General features: G+C 40.8%; 1 protein-coding gene across 1 annotated transcript; it reads left to right on the plus strand.

Moving 5' to 3' along the window:
• Window positions 1–801: 801 nt before the first annotated feature.
• On the plus strand, window positions 802–17,933 carry LOC309415160 (soluble lamin-associated protein of 75 kDa-like; the record flags this gene model as incomplete). The annotated part of the gene is made up of 8 exons (XM_082012596.1): window positions 802–925; window positions 2,387–2,515; window positions 2,720–2,832; window positions 4,844–4,898; window positions 5,247–5,385; window positions 14,983–15,148; window positions 16,588–16,815; window positions 17,649–17,933. The coding sequence occupies 8 exons, from the start codon at window positions 802–804 to the stop codon at window positions 17,931–17,933; spliced, it is 1,239 nt and encodes a 412-aa protein (XP_081868722.1).
• Between the last annotated feature and the right edge of the window lie 8,638 nt (window positions 17,934–26,571).

Below are 26,571 nucleotides of genomic sequence, written 5' to 3' on the forward strand. Positions count from 1 at the left end.
GGGGGATGTCCCATTATTCACACTGACTGGCAAAATGAGGGCCTGAAAAAGGATTGGATAGTTGACATTCTATCTTAATGCCATTATATGTCACCACTGAATCCATAGCTACCCTTTGAATCCTCTGATGCTGAAGTACATATGTGTTGTGACAGTCTTTCATCTTCATTTAATTATGGATAATGTATTATTTATAGGAGAATTTAAATATAAAGCATCCTAGGATTTTTTTGTGGTTTCATTTAAAAAATTGGAATTACTGTTTCAGTCCTTAAACAAGAGCTGAATTGTAGTCCTTATATTTGTCCTGAGGAGTGTTATAATCTATATAAAAGTGCAATTAAAGAATTTTATTGTCTCCTTTTCCCTCCTCCCTTTTTCAGCTTCATTTTTAGTAAGGTTTTCCTATGGAATTGTATAGTGAGTTTTCAAAGTGAGCCTTTCCTCTCTATCTCTGCTATTCTTTTCTGGTACTACCGGACTGCTTTAGCAGACTCTTTTTAACTTATTAATCAATGATATATCTTGGCAACATTATGAAGCCTGCCCAAAGAGCCAATAAATGTCTGATAGCAATTATTTATTTTTATAACTGTAATAAACTTTGTATATTTATATGACTACTTATATAGTTTGATATAATTTTTATAAATTATAAAGGCCTTTATTTGAATATGCTAAGATCTGTGTGGCAACATGTCAATGCTGAAGTACTGATGGATTTCCCCCCCCCCCATTATTTCAGGAAGTATTTGTAGCTCTTTTTTTACTCGGAGTTATCAGCTGCCAGTGCTAGACACAATGTTTGTAAGGAAGAAACATCGTGGGAAAGACTTTGGGCTAATCATGTTGGAAGACTTTGTGGACTCCTTTACTGAAGACACTCTTGGCCTTCGATACCCACTGTCATCCTTCATGTACATAGGCAAGCTCTTTGATTTATTCTTCTGATCTTTGTGCTTTCTTTACGTGTCCAAATGAGTGCTGTTGTTCAAGCTCCATGTTTGTGGCTGCATCCTCAGTTTTTGTATTAAATATCCTGCTCTTCAGTGAAGGTTAAAAATCATGATTTGCTGAAGATGGTGAAGTATTTCCTGATTAGATTTTAATTCTCTGTGTGAGGTTAGATTATTGGATCGCTGTTGGCTTTCTGCTACTGTGCAGTTTACTGCTATATTTCCCTCCCAAGCCTCCAGAATGGGTTGAGGTGTTTTTGTGTATGATCTCCTAATGTATATCTTCTTTGTAGCACCATTTTCTTGCTCACTCCTAAGCCTCACAAGGTCATTTAATTCACGCCTTCTCAGAACTTCTGGTCAAGTGGACGTACTAGGCTATGTTTTAACTTGGGTATAAGAAAGCACAGTTCTAATGTACAAGGAAAACACTTATGGCTCTTCCATTAACAACCCAAGAGGGTTATGTCAGCTAGGAAATGACATACATTTTGGAAACAATGTTGCTTGTGACTGTGTTCAGGTGAGAAGCATTTCCTTTGTCTGGTTTCTCAAGGCCTACTATTGGGCCATCTGTCAGGCTTCCTTCTCTTAACATTTTCATCTGGCCTTCTTTCTTAGGCACTGGAAATTTTCTGCTTTTCCAAATACCACTGTCTGCTGTTGGATCTGTCTAGACCTAGTTTGTTAGGCTTCAACCAGCAAACTGTCTGGAGCAGAACTTAATGACTAATCCATTTCCCTGGCTAAGGAATGATATGGCAGGGATCTTGTCCACTGAGATTATGCATCAGTAGTGAATCAGGTGAAATGAATTTTGTAGTTTTCCTGGTAGCTACTACAGAATAATGTCAAAACATTCCTCTCTCTGTGGATGTTTAGTATGTGTACTGAGAAGAAAGAGGTGGAGGGACAGCAGAGAAGAAAATATTCCAAAAGTGAATAGAGTGGATGATAAACCATGCAATGGCAATGTGTTTGTGTTCCCAAAAAGTGCTTTTCACAAGTGCCTATGATAACACAAGGTGACAAAAATCACTTGACTACATCCGCTGTCTAAGAGCCCTTCCATCCTGGTTGGGCCTTGTGATTGGAAGGGACAGTGACCAGTGAAGATATAAAACTAAAAAAAAGTGGGTGCTTAGAGAAGAAGAAAAAAACCTCATCTATCTTTGCAATTTAAGATAATAATGGAAAGTGCTTAAACTTGAAGAAAGGATTTATTGAGAAGGATGACTAGGTAGGGTAAAGCAATATTATGTTTATTTCAGATTTTATTATGTTTTATGTTTTGTTGAACAGTTCTTTCTGTGGTGGTTTATGTGTATGATGGAAGATTGCAAATGAATTTGATTTCAGATAAACTTAAACTGAGGTACAGAAGAGTATATAGTATATATAGTAGTGTGTGTTTTCTTATGTTCGTTCAGCTTGTAAGCAGTATTTTGAGAAGTACCCTGAGGATCATGACCGTTTGTGGGAAGTGGAGGGAGTAGGACATTGGTTCCAGAGAAGACCTATTACCACTGCATTGCAAAGGGAAGAGCTCAGAATTGCAGGTATGGATGCTTTGTTTTGTTTTCCGACACTTTATAAAAGTTGTACTGTAGAGTGTTTGTTCAACAGTGACTTCTGTGAACATTGCCCATAGAAACTAGCAGAAATATTTTTATTTGTTGTGAGATCATATTTGGAATGGTTAATTGTTATATAAAGGTACTATAATTTTCCTTTTCCCTGTTTCCTCTTTTAAATCTTAACAGCAGAAGTCTCTCAGAAAGAAAGTACAAGTTTCCAAGCAGGGGATTATTTTCAACAGTCTGCAGCAGAATCTGAAGCAAGTGGACAAAAGACTGAGCTAGAAACACAGCTAAGTGTAGGTATACAGACTGTTTTCCATATATTAAAAAGGCTTGAGAGCTTTTAAGAGTTTTCTATAATCATATAACATATCTTGTCCTATTCTTCTGACTTTAATTACCTGTTCTTTATATTCAGTAAATATTTCTAATTTCTACAAAAGAATACATTTCTGAAATTAAAAAATGTAGGTTTTCAACAGATTAGTATGTTTGATCAACTGTGTGTTATGCTTGCTTGATATTTCTATTTCAAGTTCTCAAAGAACAGTCCTGGGTTATGCAGAGAGCTTGTACTTTTCGTATCTCTTCACTTTGTCTAAGTGGCAGCCAGTCTGACAGAACCCATGGTTCCATCAGAGGTATCATCAGAAAGTGATACTTTTTTTTTTTATTGCTTTGTTACTAAAAAAACATAAAATATAAGAAATGCTTTTTGTCCATCTTATAATTGAATTGGCTCAAGTCTGCACTATATATAAATGACAAATGTTTTTGTTACTTTTTGGGTGGCAGTCATGCTTCCAACTGATGTAACACCGATGACTAAGCTGGGGTTAAAAATACACTTTTTTGGGGGGTGGGGGTGTGTGGTGTCCCATGAATGTAGAGGGGTCTGTCACACCTGTCAGGGTCTAGTAATTGGAGCTGTTTGCTAGCAGCTTAGAGAAGGAGAGTATTTCAACTGACTCTGAGATTAAACTGTCTAGAAAGGCTGTTGAACAGTAGAGTTATCGTAAGAGTGGAGAGAATGAGGAAGAGTGTTTATAGAAGTGCACATTCGCATCACAGTTCAATACAATGGAAAGTGTTTAGTTTGTATTCAGAGTTATACATTGACCGTATAGGAGGACTGCAGCTTTTCTTTGTACCTATTTGAAATCTCAACCAGATTTCAGCTACTTATGGATGTGTGGTCATGAATATATTTGTGTCTTAGAGAAACAGCTTCATAATATTTAATCTCATTTGTGTTCTGAGGCCACACAGAATGTGCTTAAATTTATTGGTTTTTTACTTAAAAATAGGAAACAATGGTTGAATCAGTACTCTTAGCTCTTTGTATCTAGAATTTATATTTGAAATGTAAATCAAATGTCCCTTTTCCCAGTTGAGAAAATTAGCATTTTCCCCAAGGAAAACTGACAGCAAAGTAGTGATGTTTTTAGTCTCTAAATGACCAGAAGCAACAACTCTCATCTTTAATTTGTAATAATGTCTTGAGCATCATCACTGAGCTCTAGATTCGGATCACAATAATGATAATATCAGCAAAACAATCTCAAAAACGCATGTTTTTGGTTGTAGAGCTACGTAGATATACTTGGAGAAAATAGCAGAGGGATATTAGTAGTTCTTATGATTTTTGTGTCTGTGAGTTAAGAACTCAAGCCCTGTCTCTTGCCCTCTTCCAGAAGAGGAAGATGATCGATACTGAAGTGCTCCAACTCCTCATAGCTTGGTAGAATTGCTGGCAGCTCTCTTCTTGGCACCTGCACTATCTGTAATGAGTTCTGCAATGCTTTGAACATTGTTGGACCACTAAACAAAATAAAACACCTCACCTTCCCCCAAACCAGAAAAAAAACATTCCCCAAATTACATTTTCACCTTTCGCTTAGTGCTCCCTATTTTTGTGTGTGTTGATGCTAGAATGATTTATCATTAGCCTACAAATTCTTAGGTATTTAAAGCTTACTTGAAAGTATTTCAGGCACCAGAATGTAGATATGGCCACTTGTTTCTGGCCTTCTTGGGTAGTACTCTAAGTGAGGCCGAAAAGGTGTCAGAACACCTGGATGCTAGTTATTGCCAGTTCTAGATTACTTACAGCAGCTAAGAAAGAGCTGATAAAACATACTTAATCTGTTGAGTATCTTAAATTAAGAATGGTTATAGCTGCTCTTCCATAGGATCATTACTATGAAATAGTGCTTTAGAAAGATGCAACCATAGGTAGGGAGATGAAGGTATTTCAATCAATTCAGAAGTTTTTGGAATAACGTTAGCCTTGCTTTTGCTTCACAGGCTGACTCTCAAAAAGCTAAAGAATCAATAGATGTCCATGCAAGCACATCTGAAGGTAAAAATAACTTTGATTATCAGTATTGTGATTACTGTGGATTAGTAGACTAGCAGGCTCTCTTACTGCTTTGAAGCTTGGCGTGTTCATCTGCAAAGTTTATAAAAAACCATGCTTTCCTCTAAGGTGCTGAGGCTCAACTCATAAATATTTTGAGGTCTTCAGAAAAAATTGTTATGAGTCTTGGTAAAGAGACTATGCATATGTATTCAGAAAATAAGTACCACAGTGAAATATCTTACTTGCACTCAGTCACTTTAATGAAACTTTGGGGGGGATATATATGTGCAGATCTTACAGACTGCATTTGTTCACTTGCAGTTATTTTATTTTGGTTTTTTTCCTAAGACCCTGACATAACTCCCATTTCCATTTGGACACGAAGTAGTCATTTAAAACGTCCCAGAATAGGAAAAACTAGCCAGGAATCTGAACCTGAAACTTCCCAAGGAAATGAGGAAAACGTTCTTCATGTGTCAGAAAGCAGGTAAAGGAGCTTGTATTTAATTGATTATTTCTTATTTTGTTCCTTGGGCAGTCACAAACTGTCTCCCAGTGTGCTAATTGGTATTTATTCTCCTTTTTTCCTACTGAGTGCTTGATTTTAAAATTACTGAAAATAAAGCCTGGTGTGAGAGAGGAAATTGAGACATCGCCTGAAGAGTGATTGCACCAAAATGTCTGGTGTCTCTGAAAGCTCAGTAGATATTGGAAGTAACAATAAGAAAACAGTGAGGACTGAGGGTGTATGTACAAGGGGAAGTGTTCTGTTATAACTGAGCCTGCATTAAGGTAAAAAACCATCTGTATTCATACAGCATAGTTTCTTGCAATAATATAACTGGACATGTATCCACAAATACTATGTGTGATCTTTGGAGAGAGGTCCCTTCCTGACCTCTTGTTATAGTGGCATATTGCAGTAAAATAAAGCCTGACTGTTTAGTTTGGGAGATGGTTACTGCTTATCACTTAATAACAAAAGAGTTACAGAGAGCCCCACCCATCTTCACAGTAAAACCCTTTGTTTAGACAAATTCTGATTTAAAACCATCATATCCAAACTTAAATCCTTAAAAAAAAAAAAAGTTATCTCCAGTTTAAAGAATGTTATCCTGTGTAATAACTGTCAAGTGGGGATGTGAAGAATTGTACCTCTCTGTGGGTCTCTCTGTGGGTCTCTCAAATAAACCCAAAATAAGTCACCCTCAACAAACAAATGAAGAACCACAAACCCTCTTTTTGGGAACTGAAGATGACATGATTATTTTCAATGAAATCGCTCGAACTTGTTCCATTGGCTTTCTTTAAACAGATAAAAATAGTTTTTGTTGGTTTTGTTGTTTTGTTCCTGTGAGACTGAGTTCTTCAGCTAGCTACAGCCTAATTTTTGCATTTAAATCACTCTGTGGAACTACAGAGATGCAGAATAGCTGTCCTGCACTGTCAGTGTACTGCCCTAAGCTGGTTCAGAACAGGCCAAATGGCATGGTTTGACTCTGCCACAGGTCGAGAAATTCTTTGCTGTTACTACTAATTGGCTAGTTGGTATGAGAGTGTACAAGTCTGTTCTTGAACATCAGTATTTTGGGCCTTGGAAAGTGGAGTCAACAAGGTGCCACTGTCACCGAAATCGGGAATAAACCTCGTAACACCAATGTAGTGTTAAAAGGCAGGCATTCTTTATTCACGGCGCCGGGAACACGGGGGATAGCTCCTCCTAAATAGTGTTCATCGATCAGTTCAAAAATCAAACATTTATAGGCAAGATTAATACATATTCATCAAGTCTCCATACAATGATTGGTTAAGTATTCCTCGCCTACCATGTAAATGACCACGCATGCTCACTATAATTTCTCGGGATTTTACTTCCTTAATCTTTTGAGTCGGAGGGTTTCTTGAGTGGGTGGTCTCTGAGTCGGTGGTCGCGATCTCCCCCTGCCGGAATTACCTTTCCTTCTAAGTTCATTTAAACTTGGCAACACTAAATAGATCTTCACGGGCTGTTGGTCCAATATGCAATCATTCACCCCACAGTCCTTTGTTTTAAGACAAGACTATAGAATGAATAATTACCCACCCACCGGACCGTAGAACTGACCAAGGTGTTCCTTCTTTCTGACTACTTGTTATTAGAACAAAACATAATACCACGATCGCAATGTTACACTTAACACCTTGATAATTAAATCAAGATGGGAAGGGTTAGGTGGGTTCTCGAGCAGCATTGCTGGTGCATAATGTTCTTACAGTTACAACTTTCTACAAATTCACAAACCTATTTTCTAACCCTATTTTATTGTAATTCTCTACCACCTTGGTTACATTTGCCCCCTTTGGAAGTTTTGAAATAATTTCTTTTCAATACTTCCATTACAAATTAATTTCCTTATTAACATTCAATCACTTTATTGTATGATGGTAGGAGCATTATTAGTTAGTCCATTTAAACTTTGGTGTTTTGTAGTCAATGCAAGTATAATTCTGCGATCAATGATAGCTGTTTTTGTAAATTCCTTTTTCAAACAATGATAAACGAATAATATTCCCAAAGATATTATTAATAATAATAACACAGTACCAATTAAGGACTTCATCCAAGAACTCAAGTTTCATCCCAATCCACTGAAAATTTTATCAAACCAATTTTCTTGCATGTCTTGTTGCATTTCCTAAGTATCCTTTTCTATTTTTCTCAATAAGTCCAAATCATATTCAACATCCTGGGTAACATTTGGGATATGTATGCAACAATGATCTATCCTATCCCTCAGGTATCCACAAACTCCATGTTCTTTTAGTAAGAGCATATCTAGAGCCATCCTATTTTGTAGGGTCATCTTCAAAGTGGCTTGTAACTGTAAATTTAGTTGTTTAAATCCTTTCCTTGTTATTTTGGCTAATCTTTTCACTTGACCTGTCAACTTATATAACCAATCCCTATTCCTCTAAGTTGCCAAGGGAGTCAATAAGGATTCTAAGGCTCATCCAAGTTTCACTCCTGTCGAGGGTTCATTCCAATCATCATCATCAATTTGTGATCTTTTTGTCCATATTAACTTTACATTTTCAGAATCTCCCCTAAAGGGAGCTTTCTTTCAGATTGGACATAATGTTGGCATTCCTAAAGTAATTTGTTTTACTTTCCCGTCCATTGGTAAATGGGTGGTCCAAGTTCCATCACTCATTGCCCAAACTAAATGTCCTGGGCTCTGAACTGTAGACCTTCTACAACTAAATATTGATCCCCTTCTAATTTTATACACACTAGTCAAATTTATACCGTTCTTGAGTCCTCTGCACCAACACCCATATTTCAATGCAGCTGCTAAGGGAGGAACTTCTTGGACTGCTCTATAAACTGTACTGCAATTACATATCTTTTTACAATTCCACCAGGGTACTATGTCTTCCTTTTCCCTGGATGTGGTTCCCCTGTCATTAACTGATGGGAAAACTGTAAAGACTGTTCCGTCCCAGGCAAAACACCATGAAGTATTAGCCATATATTGAAATTGAGATAGAATAGCCATAGACCACACTGAGTCCCATGCAACCTCTGCCTCTCGCTTAGTCTGATTTTCACAATTACGGACTACACGTCCAGCTTCCTCAGGATCATGTACAGGGAGGCCTCTACTTATTTCTTTGCATAATTGTTTATCCCTTGTGCTTACTGCACTCAAATATGTTGTTAAGATTCCCCATGGAATTGATTCACCTACTGCTCTTGGAATTGGAAGACATGCGGTTATTTGGGTTACATTTTGTAAATTTGCAAATTCTTTTATCAATCCTACCATTAAATTTTCTTCTGGAGTTCTCCTTGGAATGTATATTAGCTGCTCTGCTTCACTCTCCCTTCCAATTGATCTATTATCATCTCAAACAATGCTCCCAACATCATTAGTTTCCAAATCAAAACCCATTTTTCCACATTTTCCAATGATAATTCCTTAAACATGTTTTAAAGTCAGCTTTGTAGTCTCTGAATCCCTATTGATGACCTTCCATGCCGGGGCTTTCTTCACTCGGGTGTAGTGTATCCCCGGTTCCACTCCTCCAACCTTGATTGCAGTATAAGTTGTTAACAGTACCTGGAATGGTCCCCTCCACTTTTCCTGCAGTGGTTCAGAGTTCCAAGTTTAAAGATCACCTGGCTGATACTGATGTACAGGCGTATCCAAGGCAAGTGACCTAGTCAGCACAATATATCTCCAAAGTGCTCCAAGGACTTTTCCTAAAGAAATTAGATACACTTTCAAATCAGTTTCCCCAGCTACCTTCATATCCCCTGGGATTAAAGGAGTCTGGTACGGTTTACCATACAGGACTTCATATGGACTTATACTGTCTCTTGATCTTGGTTGGATCCTGATTCTCAAGAGAGCTAGTGGTAAAGCCTGTGGCCACTTCAAAGATGTTTCCTGACAAATTTTACTTATTTGTCTTTTCAACATTTGATTCAATCTCTCAATTTTTCCACTCGATTGTGGCCCCCAAGGGGTATATAAGTCCCATTTTATACCCAAAATTTTACTGATCTGTTGAACTACATCTGCCACAAAGTGTGGTCCCCTATCAGAAGACATTCCCAATGGCACTAAATCTTGGTATTATTTCCTTCAACAACACTTTAACTACCTCTCTAGCTTTGTTGGTGCGGTAAGGGAAGGCCTCCGGCCATCCGGAAAATGTATCAATTAGTACTAATAAATACCTGTATCCATTCTGACTGGGTAACTCGGAGAAATCAATTTGCCAATAATCTCCTGAAGAATTTCCTTGTTTTATCATTCCTAGAGGTGGCCTCTTTTGGTTCATGGGGTTATTTTTAAGGCAGATTGGACATTTAGCTATTATTGATTTAACTACTCCTGTCATTCCTACACATACTACAGATGTTTTTAAACTTGAAACCATAGCATCTACTCCCCAGTGTGTTTGTTCATGTTTTTCCTTTGCGAGTTCTGTCATAATTTGTGGGGTTACTATCACCTGATTTTTTGTTTTACTGGTACTAGTACAAGGATACCTTGTTCTGCGGCCTCTTTTGCAGCTTTGTCTGCCAATCGATTACCTATATTTACAGCCGTCTGACCAAATTGATGAGCTTTACAATGCATTACCGCCACTTCTTTCGGTCTTTGCACATCTTCCAGGAGTTGGAGAATTTCTTCTTTATACTTTATTGGTGTTCCTTGGGCTGACAGCAGTCCCCTTTCTTGCCAGAGGGCTCCATGAGCATGGATCACACCAAATGCATATTTAGAATCAGTCCAAATATTTACCCTTTTTCCTTCTGCTATTTGTAGAGCCCGCCTCAACGCCACCAATTCTGCTTTCTGTTCTGAGGTACTTACAGGTAGTGTCCTTGATTCCAATACCTCAGAGGTGGTGACGACAGCATATCCAGCCATTCGTTTTCCTTCTTACACAAAGCTGCTTCCATCTGTGTATAATTCCAGATCAGGGTTTTCCAGAGGTTCATCTCTCAGGTCTGGTCTACTGGAATAAACTTGTTCAATGGTTAACAAACAATCATGTTCTAAATTTCCTGTTGGACTCTCTGTTGACAAAAATATTGCTGGATTAACAATCGGTGTGGTTTTCAATTCCACATCATCTTGTTCCAATAGGACAACCTGATACTTCAGCATTCTGCTGGGGGATAGCCAGTGACCCCCCTTTTGCTCTAGAACAGTTATTACCATATGCGGTACATACACCACCATCTTTTGACCCATGGTCAGTTTTCGAGCTTCTTGGATCAGCAATACTGTTGCTGCCACAGCACGTAAACATCCTGGCCATCCTTTACTCGCGTTGTCAAGTTGTTTAGAGAAGTACCTCACTGATCGTCTCCAGGATCCCAGCCGTTGCGTCAGCATGTTGCCTTTCATGTGCAAACAACTCGAAAGGTTTGGTCACATGAGGTAATCCCAGAGCAGGAGCCATCATTAATGCCTTTTTCAGTTCTTTGAATGATTTCTGACATTGAGGTGTCCAAGTCAGATACCGATCCTTGGATTCCTTTAAAGCCTCATACAGTGGCTTTACATACAATCCATAATCCAAAATCCAAAGTCGGCACCACCCAATCATTCCCAGAAAAGTTCTCCATTCTTTCGGGCTACTTGGTTCAGGAATTTGAGAGATAGCTTCTTTTCTTTCATTTCCCAATTGTCTCTGTCCTTGGGATATTTCAAATCCCAAATAAATTACTGTTTCTTTTCCTATTTGGGCCTTATTTCTGGAGACTCTATATCCTCCTTGGCCTAGGAAATTTAGTAAACTGATAGCAGAACACTTCCCTTTTGGTCCTGTCTCTTCCATATCTCTAATTCCTTGGCCAATTGATTCCCAAATATCGTAGGGCTATTTTTGAATCCTTGTGTAAGTACAGTCCATGTCAATTGGGTCTTTCGTCCTGTGGCCGGACTTTCCCACTCAAAAGCAAATATGTTTTGGTTGCCTATATCTAGAGGTATGCAGAAGAAGGCATCCTTTAAATCTAGTACAGTAAACCATTTATGTTCCTCTTTCAAAGAAGTCAGTAAAATATATGGATTAGCCACTACTGGGTGTATATCTTGGACTATCTGATTTATAACTCTTAAATCCTGAACCAATCGGTATTCCTTGCCTCCGGATTTCCTTACTGGTAATATGGGAGTGTTATATTCTGATTCACACTCTACCAATAGTTCATATTCTAAAAATTTTGTAATCAACCCCTTTAATCCTTTTCGAGCCTCGCACTTAATAGGATATTGTTTTTGTCTTACCGGTTTGGCTCCAGGTTTTAAAATCACCTTTACCAGCTCTGCCAATTTAGATCGTCCCAGAATTCCACTTGCCCAGACCAAAGGAATGACTGCATTTTCCACTTCTTCTGGAATCTGTTCTTCCCTGTAGGAATCCTGTAACATAAACACTCTTGCCTCTATGGCTTTTGATTCTGGTATAAACAATTTGATTTCTCCATCTTTGAAAGTTATTTGTGCATCTAATTTACTCAATAGATCTCGTCCCAACAAAGACAGTGGACATTCAGGCAGAATGGTGAGTTACCCATTGTTTTCCCAATTTAAACTTTAATGGCTCTAAAAATGGCCAATTTTCCTTCTGCCCTGTCGCACCAACAACATCTACTGATTTGTGACTAAATTTCCCTTTACATGTATTCAATACTGAGTAAGTAGCTCCAGAAACTCTATTTCTTCATTCCCTAGCTTCAATGTAACCAGACGTTCAGCTAGGGTTGATTCCTCTGGTCCCCTTCATAGTTCTTCATCCAGAGTCATTGATTTAATTGCCCGGAGAGCCGGATCTAATTCTCCTGCCTTAGGACATTCTCTTTTCCAGTGCCCACGCTCCTTGCAAACAGCACATTGATCTTCTGCTAATCGGGGCTTATTTTCCCTCTCTCTCCCACATTCATTCCTCGTCCTCTCCCTCTGCCTATCCTGTTATTCCCTGCCAAAACTGCTAGTAGCTTTCCACCCCTCCGGGTTTGCCTCACCTATTTTTCTTTTACTCTATTGTTATATACAGCCTAAGCAATTTCAAGCATTTTACCTTAGCCACCCTTTCGGGATCCTCCCGATAGGTACCTGCAGTCTCTTTCCATGATCTTAAATCAGTAATCGAAAAGGAACTTTCACCACCACTGTTTCGAGTTCTCATCACATTTTCCCTTTTTCCCAATCTTTACCATGGGATCATACAGATGTATTCCACACTGTCTCTGCCATTCTGGATGATTTTGTAGTGTAAAGAATAAATCAACATAAGCCATTTCTTCCCATTTACCCTCCTTTTTACAAAACAACATTAATTGCAAAATGCTGTTATATTGCAATGTCCCATTTTCTGGCCATTTCTCCCCACTGTCCAACCTTGGACATACATTGGCCACCAATGATTGCAATATTCAATTAATTGTTTCCGAGTCAGAGGATCACCTCCCAGATCTTTCCAATGCCTCAAAATACATCCCAAAGGTGGTTTTTTTTGTGGGATAGATCTTTTACTCGGAAATGTTCCCATTTTCCCAAGACTAGTGGGTGTGATTGTGCACTATCACAGGCACTAGTCGGAGGGACCCCTACTCTCCTCGAGGGTCCCTCTGGATCCTCTAGCCCCCTGCTAGAAATCCCCCAACCTCCTTACCTGGGCCCCTAGCCCAACCTTGCGAGGCTTTCACGGCGTCTTATAGGCAGGCATTCCTTGTGAGGGTCTTGTACCCTCACCCTTTCCAGAGGTACCTTTCAACTCTACTCTGCGTAGCTTTCGCCGCGCCTTATGAGCGAGCTAGTGGGACTCGAACCCACGTTACTTCAATCCTTTAAAGAATGCCTTATTACTTTTCCAGGGGACTTGCTCAGAATTCTTCGGTCCGGGGATCAGAGGTTCTCCCCGAGAATCCCTCGGTGCTGGCTGGAGGGCCTGTGATCCCACGGATCCGTTGAGATTCACAAGCAGTGTCCCATATGGGTTGCCAAAACTGTCACCGAAATCGGGAATAAACCTCGTAACACCAATGTAGTGTTAAAAGGCAGGCATTCTTTATTCACGGCGCCGGGAACACGGGGGATAGCTCCTCCTAAATCGTGTTCATTGATCAGTTCAAAAATCAAACATTTATAGGCAAGATTAATACATATTCATCAAGTGTCCATACAATGATTGGTTAAGTATTCCTCGCCTACCATGTAAATGACCACGCATGCTCACTATAATTTCTCGGGATTTTACTTCCTTAATCTTTTGAGTCAGAGGGTTTCTTGAGTGGGTGGTCTCTGAGTCGGTGGTCGCGATCTCCCCCTGCCGGAATTACCTTTCCTTCTAAGTTCATTTAAACTTGGCAACACTAAATAGATCTTCACGGGCTGTCGGTCCAATATGCAATCATTCACCCCACAGTCCTTTGTTTTAAGACAAGACTATAGAATGAATAATTACCCACCCACCGGACTGTAGAACTGACCAAGGTGTTCCTTCTTTCTGACTACTTGTTATTAGAACAAAACATAATACCATGATCGCAATGTTACACTTAACTCCTTGATAATTAAATCAAGATGGGAAGGGTTAGGTGGGTTCTCGAGCAGCATTGCTGGTGCATAATGTTCTTATAGTTACAACTTTCTACAAATTCACAAACCTATTTTCTAACCCTATTTTATTGTAATTCTCTACCACCTTGGTTACACCACTACTCTGAACAAGATGTGTAACATGGTGCTCATTAGCAGAGCTACAGTGAATCCTGATGGCAACAGGGCAAGACATCAGCTTGGTTCTTCCCTTCCATGCACATTAGTAAATATGGCAGGGTCTTCTGTTAGGGACTTTCTCCTCTGGAGTGCCTTCATCTCAAGATTGGCCCCTGGGATAAAACCCTCCAATACTGTCTTTATTATGAGATTGTGAAGCAGCCTCCTGCAAATCTGTGTACTTTTTTCTTTGCTTGTATATAATACTTCCAGTACATCAAAGTTTTATCATCTCAAAAATGACAACTGAATGTTTGAGATGGTGTTACTACCTATCAGGTGCATCAGAGCTTCATCTTTAGCTTTTTGCTAATTTAATCTCTAGCTGATTGAATCTTCTTCAGCCTTGATGTGTTTATCACCTTGAGTTCTTTTCCAGTCATGGTCTTTGTAATATATGTATATTCAATGATTATGCAAGCATATTTGCTTATATAGCTCTATAATTTTAAACTCTTTCTTCAGTGAGGCTGGGAGAAGTTGCTTCCTTTCTCACCCCTTTGTGGCTTCCAAATATGTAATTGATTACTGCTTTCTAAATTTAAAATAACAAACACATTTCTGACTTAGTCACATAAAATGGAAGTGGGATAGATGTCTTCATTTTATAATTGTCACAGCAATTTTGTTTAGTTAGCTGTTTTTAGATGTATTTAGGTTTCTGGATTCATATTTCATATGGCAAGTATGTGATATAGCAGTTTAAAATTGGTCATGAAGGAGTTTCCTTGCTGCTGAGATCACCAAATTTATGTATTAATCTAAAAGACTTAAAGGGTATATCTTGATACTTGCTGCAGGCTGGAACTTCCTGCCCACACATTTGAAAGCTCTGAAGACTTAGTAGAAGAACCTGAGGAGAATGCTGTTGAGAATGATGAGGAAATGATTGTTGAAAATGAAGACCTATCTGTATCAGAAATGGAGTTACATGCATTACCCCCTGAGAAACGGAGTGAGGATGAGGTGAGCTGGATGTCATAGCAACAGCAGATAAGAAGTTTGGAATACAACTACAGTTTAAGTATGGTCCTTGCTGCCTTGATCCATGTGACTATCAACTTTTTGATTTTTGTACTGATGCTTTGTTGAGAAGTATATCTGATAAGCTAAAGCTTACTGATTTTGAATGATAGAGTTCATAGGATCTTCAGTAAGGTGAATTTCTAGCTTGTCTATCAACCTAACTTTCTTAACTGATTTGTCCTACTGAAGTATTGTGGAGAACTGAAGTAGGGTCAAGATCTGATCCAGTATCTCTAATTTAAAAGAAAATAAAATTATTTGAAGAAGCTAATAGCTGGTATGCTTCAGTGACTACTGTTGACTCTTTATTTCTCCCTTTCTCTCTCTCCCTGCTTTGATTTTTAAATCCAACTTTTAGCTATCTAGTGTCTGGGAACAATAGTTGGCCATAATCTTGACTTGTAAATGTGATTTTTAGGAAATTACATCTGAACCTCTTAACGGTGAGGAAGAAATTGGTAAGACTTCACTTATGGCTGAAGAGCAAACAGCAAATGAAGTTCTAGGTGGTGAATCAAAATTGCAGTCTGAGAGTCAAGGAGAAGAACCCTTAACACTGTTCAATTAATCCTTGAGTCCTCAGCAAAACCTTCAGAAGACACTGTATCAGAGGCGAGAGAACTGAAACAAAATGTTAAGTTGTCTTTCCTTCAGAGTGTACATACCTTACTGTTTTTTCTTTTGTTAAGTAACAGATAGAAAGTAGCCCCTACCTTCATATGAAATTCTTGGGAGAAGCAATTATTAGGCCAGATGATGTAAACTCATAAACAGAGTACACGAATGTTTCTGTGTTAATATGCACAAGTGGGGCATATAAGTATGTGATACTGAGAAGAAAGATAGGTTGTTCCATTTTGCCTTGGCAGTAATGAACCTGCTATTTCTCACTAAAATATTCATTGGATATGAGTGAAAAGCCACATCCTTACTTTGTCTAGTAATCCTACCCTGGTGAAATGTACAAGCAATTAATTAACGGTAAAATACCCTTCTAGAGCAGAGATTTTACTGTTTTTTTTGTTTATAGTGCAAAAGCAGATTATCATATGCTAGCAAAATGATAATTGTATCTGTCTAAAATAAAACACCTTTATTTTTTTCCTTGGGATTAATTTCAAAATGTTTTTACTGTACCTGAATAATCCATTGAATAATTTGAATTTGAAAACAGGAGAGCAACTCTGGATATCAAATGCAGTTCACAAAATGGTCTTGCGCAAAAAGGAGAGGACTGGTTTGTTGACTGTGCATGTAGTCATGCTGAATACCAAAATAGCCTCTGAGGTTGCTAGCTGGGGACAGTAGTTGTTCAGCCTCTTGAATCTTCAATTAACTGTCCCTTTGATTGTTTTGGTACCCTTCCCCTCCCCCTGCAGGTTTTAAATGCAAATGATTCAGAAGTGCTGACTGAAGAAAGCACATCGGTAGAGGAGGAGGGCACTGAAGAACACCACCAAGAATCTGAAAAGTTGTCATCCACTGAAAATGCAGCTGCTTCAGCACCCAAGGAAGAACCCTCTGACAATGGCCTGCCCAACTCTATGGTAATTGAAGCAGCAGAAGAATCTGTTTCTGAAAACTTATTGCCCAAAACAGCTTCCTCAGTGGAAGATTGAGAAGTGGGCCCGTGTGAACCTCATGAGGTTCAACAAGGCCAAGTGCAGAGTCCTGCACCTGGGTTGGGGCAACCCCTGGTATCAATACAAGCTGGGGGATGAAGGGAACAAGAGCAGCCCTGCCGAGAAGGACTTGGGGGTACTGGTGGATGAAAAGCTGGACATGAGCCAGCAATGTGTGCTTGCAGCCCAGAAGGCCAAATGTATCCTGGGTTGCATCCAAAGCAGCATGGCCAGCAGGTTAAGGGAGGTGATTCTGCCCCTCTGCTCTGGTGAGACCCCACCTGGAGTCCTGCGTCCAGCTCTGGAGCCCTCAGCACAGGAAAGACATGGCCCTCCTCTGGACCCGCTCCAAAAATGATCAGAGAGGTGGAATATCTGTAGAAAGGCTGAGAAAGTTGGGGTTGTTCAGCCTGGAGAAGAGAAGGCTCCGGGGAGACCTTATTGCAGCCTTTCAGTACTTAAAGGGGGCTTAGAAGAAAGATGGGGACAGACTTTTTGCCAGGGCCTGTTGAAATAGGACAAGGGGTAATGGTTTTAAACTAAAAGAGGGTAGATTTCGACTAGACATAAGGAAGAAATTTTTCACAGTGAGGGTGGTGAAACACTGGAACAGGTTGTCCAGAGAGGTGGTAGATGCCCCATCCCTGGAAACATTCAAGGTCAGGGTGGACATGGCTCTGAGCAACCTGATCTAGTTGAAGATGCCCCTGCTCATTGCAGGGGGGTTGGACAAGATGACCTTTAAAGGTCCCTTCCAACCCAAACTATTGTATGATTCTATGAAGATCAAAATGAGGAAGCTAGGACGCAACTGACAGGAGGCCCCTGTTGCTTTCAGTCGGAGCTCTTTGATAGTGGTTGAACTCAAGGATGTTTCTTTTCAGCAGCCTTCTGGACAGGAAGTACAGAAGAACCAGTTGGAAGAACACTCGGAAGAGTCTGCTAAGCAGATGGATCAGTACGCGCAGACAGTGGCAGAGTACGCTGCTGACAGCAGCTCTGAGGAAGCAGAAATTGAGGTACCCGTTGTAGATCGGAGAAACTTGCGAAGAAAGGCCAAAGCTTACAAAGGTCCACCCAAGAAAAAAGGAAAGCCAGCTTAAAATATTGTCAGTTCATCTATTTGTAAGGAAGTTGTTATTTTGTGGAAAACACTAGGGTATAACTAAACCATATGTGACACGGGAAACGTGTTTAAAATACTGGGTTGGACTTCCTTTTGGGATTCATCACTTCAAGTTTCCGTGAATTTTTAACCACTAGACATTGAGCTTCATCAGAGTATGAAAGAAAACACCTGGCCTCCTCCTTTTAGATAGGATACATGCTGAATAAACACAGTTGTGCTAGCAAAGGGAACAGTTTGTATATATGAGGTAGCAACCTTGGAAGAAAAATGAAGTGTGAAATCCTGGTACTACTAAGATCCCTTAAATGACTATAGACTTCCACGAGGCCAGACATCACTCTAGCATTTAATAATCTTGTGTTCTCTACTGTGGGGAGAAGCAGAACAAGAAAAATCCTTCTTTGCTTGTTCCCTCCCCATAGACTTTCTCAGATGAGATTAAGAGAGTGTAAGATTCCGTAATTCTAGGTCTCAAAATATATAAGAAGGTATAACTTAGTAGATCAAAACATAAGCAGCAGCACCTGTCTTTCATAAGAATCAGACTGGAGAGAATTGATTCCACTTGCAATTCCCAACTACTATTTGCTCATCACTTGAAACATCTGAGTCAGCAGAAACACCATCAATGCAGTATCTACCATAGCACACTGATAATTAAGCTCTTTATGTGAAGATTAAGAAATGTCTACACCATATTATTAAGAAATGTCTACACAGTACTGTAGCTTCCAAAGCAAGCGTCTTGCTAAGTGTAAGTTTTCCCAGAACGCATAGAGTTTAGACTCCAGTACATGTATGGGATTGTTTGAATTGCCTTCCTAACTACTTGCATGTATTGAGTGGATACTTGGTTACTTGTTACATTACAGGATAAAGGATATGACAACTTTTAATCTACTTTTGGTCTGAATGGAAGTGGTGCTTTGTGTTTTCCAAATACTCATCTGGAGCTGTGGGGTAACTATTAAAATGTTTTATCTGCCAGGTGTATGACTCTTGTGAGCTCTGGCCTTTCAGGTGGTTGAGACATTCATTAGTGTGAATTAGTGGGTGTTTCAGCAAAATAGTTGTTTGCCAAACTTCTATGCCTTTGGGAGTTAGCAGGTAACTGCTGAAAATACTTGTGATTCCCACCTTCTTCTAACTGGGGTGTAATTCCTGGGATAGTAGCTTCCCAGTTTATAGCTTTTCTTAAAAGCAGCAATGAGTTTGCTGTATGCAAACAGAAATAAACAGGCTCTTCATGCACGTTTCCCTTCAGAGGTTCTCCTGGCAAACCACACATGGCAGGTATGACACATTAAGTTAAATAAGTTTACTTCCCTTATTCTATTCCATTTACTTCATGCCTGGGTTCTGTACTTTCCAATACATTTCAGTTAATCACTACTACTTTTCCTGTCTTTTGATATATGTACACACAGATATCATTCCCTCGGTTTATGGGCCATCCCTCTAAAATGTCAACTGAGTTCATTTAGTTCATGACTTTGGGCTCCATCTGACATAACAGTCTTTCAGGGCAGGAGAGATGGTGTGTGGTGTTGGACTGTTACATGCTGAGGCCAGTCCGGTCTGGACTTTTGTTCTGCTCTTTGGTTTCATTAATCTGGGTGGTTCTTACTATAATACCATTTATATGGCATATAGCGACCATAGTAGTAATGACATACAGTATTATATAGCAATTAACACATAATTCAAATCATTGGCTATTCTCCCCCAAAATCAAATCTTGAGGTACACATCGGCCTTCCCCATCCTCCTGCATCACCTACCAAGTTCACCCAGCAACTTGAGCAAAAGCTTGCCACTTTCTCATGTCCTCTCTGTGGTCACGCAGATAAAACCACAGTGTGGCCCGAGGTACATACACCCTATATAGTATCTCTTGAGCAGGAGAACGCTTATTCCTAACTGCTGAGCTACTGGTCTGTACAGGTGGGGAGCAGAACATATCCTCTTTGAATCACTGAAACTTCCAGGGCAGTTTCTCAACCATCGTGTCTGGCAATTTCTCCACAGCTGAGATGCAGGCCTATGGGGAGGAGGAGAAATGTTCTTATTGCTGGAGTTGGCCAGCCGGTTCATGCACTGTTGGTCCATCTCCATCTTTTCAGGTCATCGCTGCTAAGGAGTTGGCATATGGCAATGGTGCGCTCTGTACAAGATTCTACCACATGGGTCATGTGCACTGGACTTCATTGGATCTGTGTTGTACGGGTTGTTATAAATCACCTGCACCATGGCCAATTCCCTCAGGTACTAGATACCTTTCTCCATGGTGGTCCACTTGCCTGGGTGACATGTAACATCCTTCTTGAAGGGATACCTCTCCTTCATGCCAGACAGGAGTGTCCTCCAGAGGCTGAGGGCTTGTGACTTTTTCCCCCAATTGCCTTGTCAATGCCCCCTTCCCTAGAGAGGGCATTAGAGCAGCCAGATGACAATGTGCTCACCTGGACAATGGCCGAAGTCTTTCTGCATACCTCACAGCTCACTCAGGGATAGGGATCAGGTGGTTATCTCTGGTTCTGCCTCTTCCTCCACCCCTTCTACTGCTGGCCCTTCTTCATCATACTTTACTAAATTAGTTGACTTGTGCATCCATTTCTCCTTGTATATAGGGGCAACTGATACCAGCACCTGTTGGTTCTCTTTCATCTGCACTGTCTCTCGTCAGGGTCTGAATAGCCACAGTGCCCGTTGCCAGGGTTGGAGCAGCCACGGTGCCCATTGTGGGGGTGGTATTTTTAAGAAATTGTTTAACTTTAAACAAGACCTGAAACACATTCAGGAGACCTAGTACTAGGAGCATGCTGGTTTGAACATCCCATGGATGTTTGAAATTCTCAAGAACTGTTGTAACTAGCTTGGAGGGGAAGGTGAAGGTAGGTGTCTCCCATGTAGACTGGTGCCCTGAGGAGAAAAGGGAAAAAGTGCAGTTATTAATAGTTTCTAAGAGATGGCTCCCGAAGTACAGAGATGATGGCAGTGCTGAGTACAGATACCATATTACTGTCCCGACTTGCTATTTTATCATATCATGAGCCACTGTTATAAAGTACAGCACAGTGATAACCTTGACCCAGTTCCCAGAGATTATCAACAGCACAACAGGAAACATATACAGCAAGTAAGGTGTCACAGAACACATCCCTGAAAAAAAGCACAAGAACTTTGAGAGCAAATAAACAAACACTGTGACCAACGACTATCAAACTAATATAACGAATGCTTACAACAAATTTATTCTAACACCCTCTAGTCAGTTTTGTTATTATCTCAACCCATTGTGTCCCATGTTGATAAACTGATAAAAACAGTTTAATAGGACAGGGGAAAAAAAGAATAATAATGATAACAATGATAAAAGAATATAGAAAACAAGTAATGCACAGCACAGTTCACCACCACCCACTGACCAATGCCCAGCTTGTTCCCAAGTCATAGCCCCTCCCCCATCAACTCCCCCAGTTTATATGCTGCATATGACTTTGCATGGTAGGGAATAGCTCTTAGGCAAATTTGGGTCAGCTGACCTGGCTGTGTCCCCTCCCTGCTTCCTGTGCATCCCCCACTTTCTCTGGCAGGCCAGAGCACAGGAATCACAGAATCACGGAATTAAGGTTGGAAAAGACCTTTAAGATCATCAAGTCCAACCATCAACCCAACACCACCATGCCCACTAAACCATGTCCCAAAGTGCCATGTCTACACGTTTTTTTGAACACTTCTAGTGATGGTGACTCCACCACCTCCCTGGGCAGCCTGTTCCAATGCTTGACCACTCTCTCTGTAAAGAAATTTTTCCTAATATCTAGTCTAAACCTCCCCTGGCGCAACTTGAGGCCATTTCCTCTTGTTCTATCGCTAGTTACTTGGGAGAAGAGACCAAGACCCACCTCACCACAACCCCCTTTCAGGTAGTTGTAGAGAGCGATAAGGTCTTTCCTCAGCCTCCTCTTCTCCAGACTAAACAACCCCAGTTCCCTCAGCCCCTCCTCATAAGACTTGCGCTCCAGACCCCTCACCAGCTTCGTTGCCCTTCTTTGGACACGCTCCAGCAACTCAATGCCTTTCTTGCAGTGAGGGGCCCAAAACTCAGTATTCGAGGTGTGGCCTCAGCAGTGCTGAGTACAGGGGCACAATCACTTCCCTACTCCTGCTGGCCACACTATTTCTGATACAGGCCAGGATGCCATTGGCCGCCTTGGCCATCTGGGCACACTGCTGGCTCATACTCAGCTGGACACCCCCAGGTCCTTTTCTGCCAGGCAGCTTTCCAGCCACTCTTCCCTACAAGCCTGTAGCATTGCATGGGGTTGCTGGGACTGAAGTGCAGGACCTGGCACATTGCCTTGTTAAATTGAAAATTTAACTAAAAAAAAATTTAAGTAAACAAACTTTAACATAAAATTGACTATTTTCCTCCAAAATCAAATCTCCTTGAGGTACACATCGGACTTCCCCATCCTTCCGCATTACCCACCAAGTGCACCCAGGTCCCTGGGCAAAGGCAATCCTACGAATGGGTTTGCATTTGCCTGAGGCAGGAGTAACCCAGACTGTCTTCCCCAGCATATTTCTCACATGCACCACAGGGACTTTATCCCCTTCTACAGTACGTAGAAGTTTTGATTGGTCAGGGCCGGCTCTATTGGTAGATCCCCTAGTGTTGACTAACCAGGTGGCTTTGGCTAAATGTTTATCCCAATGTTTGAATGTCCCGTCACCCATTGCTCTCAGCGTAGTCTTTAACAGTCCATTATATCGTTCAATTTTTCCAGAAGCTGGTGCATGATAGGGGATGTGATATACCCACTCAATGCCGTGCTCTTTGGCCCAGGTGTCTATGAGGTTGTTTCGGAAATGAGTCCCATTGTCCGACTCAATTCTATCTGGGGTGCCATGTCGCCATAAGACTTGCTTTTCAAGGCCCAGAATAGTGTTCCGGGCGGCGGCATGGGGCACAGGGTATGTTCCCAGCCATCCAGTGGTTGCTTCCACTATGGTAAGCACATGGTGCTTGCCTTGGCGAGTTTGTGGAAGTGTGATATAGTCAATCTGCCAGGCCTCCCCATATTTATATTTCAACCATCGTCCTCCATACCAAAGAGGTTTTAGCTGCTTGGCTTGTTTGATTGCAGTGCACGTTTTGCATTCATGGATAACCTGTGCAATAGTGTCCATGGTCAAATCCACCCCTCAGTCAGGGGCTCACCTGGACGATGGCTGAAGTCTTTTCACATATCTCGCAGCTCACTCAGAGATAGGGATCGGGTGGTTACCGCCTCTTTTATGAGTTCTTCCTCTTCCTCTTCTTCAAGCAATGAGCTGCTCTCTTCCCTCTTCCGTCCTTCTGATGGCCCTGCTTCGGAGTAGTCTGCCTCCTCAATTTCTTCCTCTTGACTCCTTCTTCGAAAAAGCTTCTTCGTCCCTTACTAAATGAGCTGACTTCCGCTTCCAAGATTTCTTCTTTTGTACAGGGGCGAGTGATACCAGGACGGGTTGGTTCTCTGGTTCAGCTGCAGTGCCTGTCACAGGAGTCTGAGTAGCCGCAGTGCCCGTCGCCGGGGTCAGGGTAGCCGCAGTGCCTGTCGCGTTGTCGTCAGATCCAGAGACCCTCTCTTCCCTTTGAATAGTGTTGAACAGGGCTTGGTAGGCATGGGCCAGGCCCCAGCACATTGCAATGATTTGTGTCTCCTTGGAACTGCCAGGGTGACAACATACTTCTTCCAAATATTCTGCTAGTTTATCAGGATTCCACACTTGTTTGGGAGTAAAGTTCCAAAACACTGGAGGTGCCCACCGCCCTAGGCATTTGCCCATGCTATTCCACACACCCTGCCATTCATAACTATCCAGCCTTGGGGTAGATCTCTGGATTATATTCTTAAATTGCTTGGTAACCTTAGACAAAACTGAAACAATATTCCCCAGAAGTACCAATAGAAGTATTTTAACTACCCAAGGGTGTTCAAAATACTGAAAAGTTATTGTGATGAAGGAGGAGACATTATGATAGAGGGTAGCAAAGGTACCATTCTGCATTTCCTCCATAAAAAGCCTTTCAGAGGCAGAAGTATAATTGCTAATTGTCTCCACAAGATAGTACCTGAAATACAGTAACAGCTTTTGTACAGAGCTCAGATACCACATTAAGCTCAAGGTCCGTGTTCTAAAAATGAGTCTCGCAGGCGAGACATTACTAATCATTGCAGAGTACAGCAGCCTGCAGAAACCAACACCAATCTTTAACATGTACAGCAAAGATGAGAGCATGTTGCAAGTCAAATAAACTGATATTGTGACCTGCAACCGTTATTATCTCAAACCCTTCGTGCCCCACGTTGGGCGCCAAAAAGGACTGTTGTGGTTTAGCCCCAGATGGCAATTAAGCACCACACAGCTGCTCAGTCACTCCCCCTCCCCCAGTCGGACGGGGGAGATAATCGGGAAAAACCCGTGGGTTGACATAAAAACAGTTTAATAGGACAGCAAGAGAGGAGGAAACAACAATGATAAAACTAATAATAATAATACCGACAAAGGAATGTACAAGAACAAGTGATGCCCAATACAGCAATTGCTCACCACCTGGTGATCGATAGCCCATCCCCGAGCAGCTATTCCCGCCCCCCTGCTAACTCCAGTTTATGTACTGGGCATGACGTTATATGGTAGGGAATATCTCTTTGGCCAGTCTGGGTCAACTGTCCTGGCTGTGTCCCCTCCCAGCTTCTTGTGCACCTCCTCACTGGCAGAGCATGGGAATCTGAAAACTCCTTGACTTAGTGTAAGCACTACAACTACTTAGCCACAACTAAAATCTTCAGTGTGTTATCAACATTGTTCTCATACCAACTCCAATGCACAGCACTATGCCAGCTATCAGAAATTAAAAAGAACCCCATCCCAGCCGAAACCAGGACAGGGAAGCTTCTAGCAGCTTCTCACAGAAACCAGCCCTGCAGGCTCCCCGCTACCAAAACCTTGCCACAGAAACCCGATACAGAAGCTTATGGAAAAAAGGCAGTTTTTAAGATACGTGTATTACCTAAACTTTAGGTTTAGGGTGCGTGGGATTAGCTAGTTAAATCTGGGTTTCTTGCCCCATTGCACGTAGCTGTAACTTCCTATCAATGCGCATACAGGTACTCCTTATGAACCCTGTGACTGATAAATGTTCGCTATCTTTCGTGATTGTTTGTAAACATAGTCAAGTGAACTGTAAGCATTTCTAAAACTAATCAAACATTTTCTATGAAGCACATAAGAGAAAACTATTGTTATCTTCTGTATGGCTTCTCTTTTAGTGCTAAGATTTATTGTGTTAAAAAAAAAGTGGTTAGAAAACACATCTGTTGCGTTGCTAAGAATTTGGCATTTGTGAGTGCTGATGGCTTTAAAAATGGTGGTTGTATGCAGTATATTGTGACTCATCTTCTATTTGTTAGAGCAAGCTTTACTAAATATTAATATGCTGAATGCTTCAATTGAATTGTGATTAGCAATTCTAACCAGCACGGTCTTGAAAACTGGACATAGTTCTAATTGTGATCGCAGCAGTACTTTGAACTAAAGGGCACGGTCCTGTAGCAACTTCTTTGTCATCAACCATCTTGCAGTAAATACAGAGTAGCAAAATCAAAATACTGACTTTAAAGAATAGTTTTTATTGCTGTACTGATTGTCCCATTGGAACAGTAATTTAATAGTCTACACCTTCTGTTACATTAATGCAAGGGAACATATCTGACAGTTGTATTGACTGAAGTGTTTTACCTTGGGAAAACAGGTGTGTTTTAGGCTTGGATGATTTCTTTGTTTGTTTTGTTGTGTCTGTTAACTGTCTGTCTTATTACCAGCGAACTCTTAAAGAATTTTTAAGATCTTATCTCACCAGCAACCAATGATTAAAGCATCGACTTTATACAAGTTTGTACCAAATGCTATTACAACAGGCTGTGGAACTACATGTGTACAGTGAAAGCAAGCAGTAGTATTTTTGATCTTTATTTAGTCTAGGAATAAAGAACATTAATTTGTGACTTCAGCCTTGGACTTAAATGGTAAATGTGTTTGTATTTGAAGCCAACATTTGTTCAAACATCTCTCTTGTACTGCTTGTTAACATTTAACAGGATTTGCTTTGCTTCTCCCACAGTCTCTTTTTGTATCTCTTCATTTCATGCAGAATTCTTGTTTGCTGTTCTCATGTTTCATAGACCTTTATGTGAAAATGTATACATGTCATTTCAAAAGTGCTTTTAACTTATTTTAAATGATGTCTGACCTTGGTCTGTTGCTTTTTTCCCTACCATTTCATTTGTAGATGAAACAGTACGTGTGAATACTGCTGCTTCTTGGCCAAATATGAAATTGGATCTGTTAAGGGATGTTAAGAGTGTGGCTGTCTCCTCCAGCAGCTCCAGCCCAGTACTCCCTCCTGCCCAGCTGCTGGAGCCCAGCCCAGTACACCCAGGGACCCAGGGTCTCTGCCCAGGCTGAGGGACATGGCTGCCGCTTTCCTGTTTGAAGGTTCAACCAGTAGCGAAGCTGAGCACATACCCCAGAAACACATGGACACACACAGCAACATACAC

The sequence above is a fragment of the Phaethon aethereus genome, assembly GCF_964289735.1.
Source record: "Phaethon aethereus genome assembly, chromosome: W".
NCBI classification, from domain to species: domain Eukaryota; kingdom Metazoa; phylum Chordata; class Aves; order Phaethontiformes; family Phaethontidae; genus Phaethon; species Phaethon aethereus.